This window comes from Myotis nattereri (genome assembly GCF_964212035.1).
Source record: "Myotis nattereri genome assembly, chromosome: Y".
Taxonomy (NCBI): domain Eukaryota; kingdom Metazoa; phylum Chordata; class Mammalia; order Chiroptera; family Vespertilionidae; genus Myotis; species Myotis nattereri.
The window spans coordinates 32,043,789-32,047,653 of record NC_138094.1 but is presented as its reverse complement, the minus strand read 5'-3'; the positions used below and the strand labels follow the sequence as shown (position 1 = coordinate 32,047,653).

Here is a 3,865-nt window from a genome sequence, read left to right as displayed (position 1 = left end):
TGGAGGCCCAGGGTATGAATTCCTGTATGGAAGCATTCTGGTTGGCCTCCCCAGATGGGGGCACATGGGGCCAGGCCTGCAGCGGTTAGTGGCCATTGGCCGTTAACCAGAAGGCCATGCCTCTAATCTGGGTGTTAGCGCATATAGGGGGTGGGGCTGACCAGGGGAAAGGCTGTGAGTGGTTTTCTTATCAGTCCTGCCCCGAATGGGGGATTGGGGGCAGATGGGAAGCAAGGCTGGTCAGGGATATGGCCGATTGGGGCCCAGATAAGGCTGCTTGGCTGCTGCAACGCAAGTCATAGCCACCAGCTATTCTGGTCATTCTGCCATTCCGGTCACAGGGCTTTTATGTACAAAGATAGATAACTGGGTTACCAAAGAGATTAAAGAAGAAATTAAAATCATCCTGCAAGTAAATGAAAATTAAAAATAAAAGTCCAAAATCTATGGGACACACTGAAAGTAGTCCTTAGAGGGAACTTCATAGCATTACAGGCCTAACTCAAAGATCAAGAAAAACAGTTAACAAATTATCTAACCCCCACAACTTAAAAAGTTAGACAGAGCAACAAGCAAAGCCCAAACTGAGCAGCAGGAAGGAAATAATGAAGATTACAGCAGAAATAAATGACATAGAGACCGAAAACCGCACAAAAGATTAATAAAGACATGAGCTATTTCTTTGAAAGGATAAACCAGATTGACTAAGCTCTAGCTAGGCTCACCAACAGGACCCCAGTAAACAAAATCAGAAATGAATGAGGCAAAATAGCAAAAGACCCCACAGATATAAAAAGGATTGTAAATAAATACTATGGACAACTCTACTCCAACAAACTGATCAACCCTGAAGAAATGGACATATTCCTAGAAAAATACAATCTTCCTAAACTCAGTTAGGAAGAAAAAAACATAGGACCACGCCAATAACTACTCAGGAAATTCAAGCAGTCACAAAAATAACTTGCAGCAAACAAAAGCCTGGGCGAGACGGCTTCACAGGGACTTTTACCAAGTGTTCAAAGAAAAACTAAAACCTTCTTCCTCAGACTATTCCATAAAATTCAAAGGAAGTACCATTTCCCAACACTTCCTATGAAGCCAGCATTACTCTAATCCCAAAGCCAGATAGAGAAAACACAAAGAAAGAAAAATGCAGGCCAATATATCTCTGATGACCACAGATGTTACAATCCTCAACAGAACTCTAACAAATGCGATGCAACATTACATTGAAATGAGCATACACCATGCCAAAGCGGATATATTCTGGGGAAGTAGGAAGAGTCAACATCCAGAAATCAATAAGTGTGATGCATCACATAAACAAATTGAGAGAGATTCATATCCATTGGTGCAGGAAAAGCATTTGACAAAATCCAACACCCAATTTTGATAAAAACTCTAAGCAAACTGGGCATAGAGGGATCATACCTCAACATTAAAAAAGCCTTATGTGACAAAACTACAGACAACATCATACTCAATGGGCAAAAACAATTACTCTAAGAAGAGGAACAAGACAGGGATGCCCACTCTCACCACTTCTGTTCGACAGAGTACTGGTAGTGCTAGGCAATGCAGTCAGACAAGAAGAAGTCAAACAAGGCATGCTAAGTGGAAAAGAGGAAGTAAAACTGTCATAATTCTCGCAGATGGCATGGTATTGTCCATAGAAATACCTAAAGACTCCACCAAAAAAACTAGGAGATTTAATAAATGAATTTGGCAATGTAGCAGGGTACAAAATTAACACCCAGAATTCTATGGCTTTTTGATACACGGATAATGAACTCAGAAATAGAAACAAACAAACAAAAATGCCATTTAGCAGTGCAACAAAAATTTAAGAAACCTAGGAATAAACTTAACTAAGGAGGTAAAAACCTGTTCTTGGAAAACTACAGGAAATTGAAAAAAAGTGATAGAGGAAGACTAAAGCAAATAGAAGAACATACCATATTCATGGTTTGGTACAATCAACATCATTAAAATGTTCATAGTACCCAAAGCAATGTACAGTTTTAATGTATTAACCATTAAAATGTCAATGGCGTATCTCACAGACCTAGAAAAAGTTTCCAAAAATTCCTATGAATTTAAGAAAAGACCCCAAATAGTTACAGCAATCTGGACAAAGAAGAACAAATTTGGAGGGATCACAATACCAGATATCAAGCTATACTACAAGCCACCATTCTCAGAACTGCCTCTTACTGGAACTAAAACAGACAAAAAGACCAATGGGACAGAACAGAGAACATAGAAGTCGACCCTAACCATTATGCTCAATTAATATTTGACAAAGGGAGGCAAAAGCATAGAATGGAGTCATACAGTCTCTTCAATAATTGGTGTTGGAACCTGGAAGGCAGTCAGGCCTAGGTAGGGCTGGGTAGGTGGGGCGGTGCGGGGCGGGGCGGGGCGCGGCGGGGCGGGGCGCGGCGGGGCGGCTGCGCACTGGGCTAGGACTCTGCTGGCACAGGCACTGCACTGGAGACTCTTGCCCTTCCCGCGGGGTCTGGGGCCTCCCAGCAGGGCCCCATGGAGGACCTTAGCCTGGACAGCTGCAGAGAGGAGGACGCGGCGCCAGGCGCCAAGGGGTGGCCCGAACCCCAGGCGAGGGTGCACTTCCGTGTGACAAGGTTCATCATGGAGGCAGGTGTCAAGCTAGGGATGCAGTCCATTCCCCTCGCCACCGCCTGTGCCATTTACCATAAGTTCTTCTGCGAGATCAACCTGGACGCCTATGACCCCTACTTGGTCACCATGTCTGCCCTTTACTTGGCTGGCAAAGTGGAAGAACAGCCCCTGCGAACCCGTGACATCATCAACGTGTCCAACAGGTACTTCCACCCAGGCAGCGAGCCCTTGGAGATGGACTCCCTAGTCTGGGTGATCCGGGACAGCATTGTGCAGTGCGAGCTCCTTGTGCTGCGGGTACTGCGCTTCCAAGTCTCCTTTCAGCACCCACACAGGTACCTGCTCCACTACCTGATTTCTCTCAAGAACTGGCTGAATCCTTACAGCTGGCAACGGACCCCCATCTCCATCACTGCCTGGGCCCTGCTGCGGGACAGCTACCGCGGGGGGCTGTGCTTCCGGTTCCAGGCTCAGCACATAGCGGTGGCGGTGCTCTACCTGGCCCTGCAGGTCTATGGGGTCCAGGTGCCCGCTGAGGCCATGGCCGAGAAGCCATGGTGGTAGGTGTTTAGTGGCGACCTTACCAAGCCAATCATTGATAACATTGTGTCTGATCTCACTCGCATTTATACCATGGACACAGAGATCCCCAAAGACAAGCCTGGGACACTCGGCTGCCAGGGGACAGCACCACCACATCGCCCTGAGGGCCGGTCCCCAGAGCACTGGCAGGGAGGACTGGTTTTGTGCTGCTGGAGGCAGGCCGGTGAAGGCGATGACATGCTGCCACTTTGATTCTCAGGCTTTGACTGTCCCTGGCAGCCAAGGTCCAGATGGGGATGGGCGCTGCACCTCCCGCGGGCAGGAGGGTGCTGCAGGCAGGAGGGTGCTGCGGGCAGCTCTGAGGCCTCCGGGTCTGCTTTTGTCCTTTGCAAGGACACAGACTACAGCCGAGGTTTGGGATCAGTGGAAGGAAAATCAAAGAACGGATGGGACTGTGCCCCAGGGGATTTTTTTAAAGGCCAGATTTAGAGAAAGTATGACTCAATTAACATAGAGGAAATTTTATTTTGTTTCATTGAAGATATTACAAAGCCAAAATAAAAACATAATAATAATTGGTGTTGGACTTATAGCACAGATACATGCAAAAAAAATTAGTCTAGACCACCAACTGACACCATACACAAGTATAAATTGGGAATGAATAAAGGACTTAAAA

At 46.3% G+C, this 3,865-nt stretch overlaps 1 protein-coding gene across 1 annotated transcript; it reads left to right on the top strand.

Moving 5' to 3' along the window:
- Positions 1-2,652: 2,652 nt before the first annotated feature.
- On the top strand, positions 2,653-3,207 carry LOC308512194 (cyclin-Q-like; the record flags this gene model as incomplete). The annotated part of the gene is made up of 1 exon (XM_081081993.1): positions 2,653-3,207. The coding sequence occupies one exon, from the start codon at positions 2,653-2,655 to the stop codon at positions 3,205-3,207; it is 555 nt and encodes a 184-aa protein (XP_080938119.1).
- Positions 3,208-3,865: the final 658 nt, after the last annotated feature.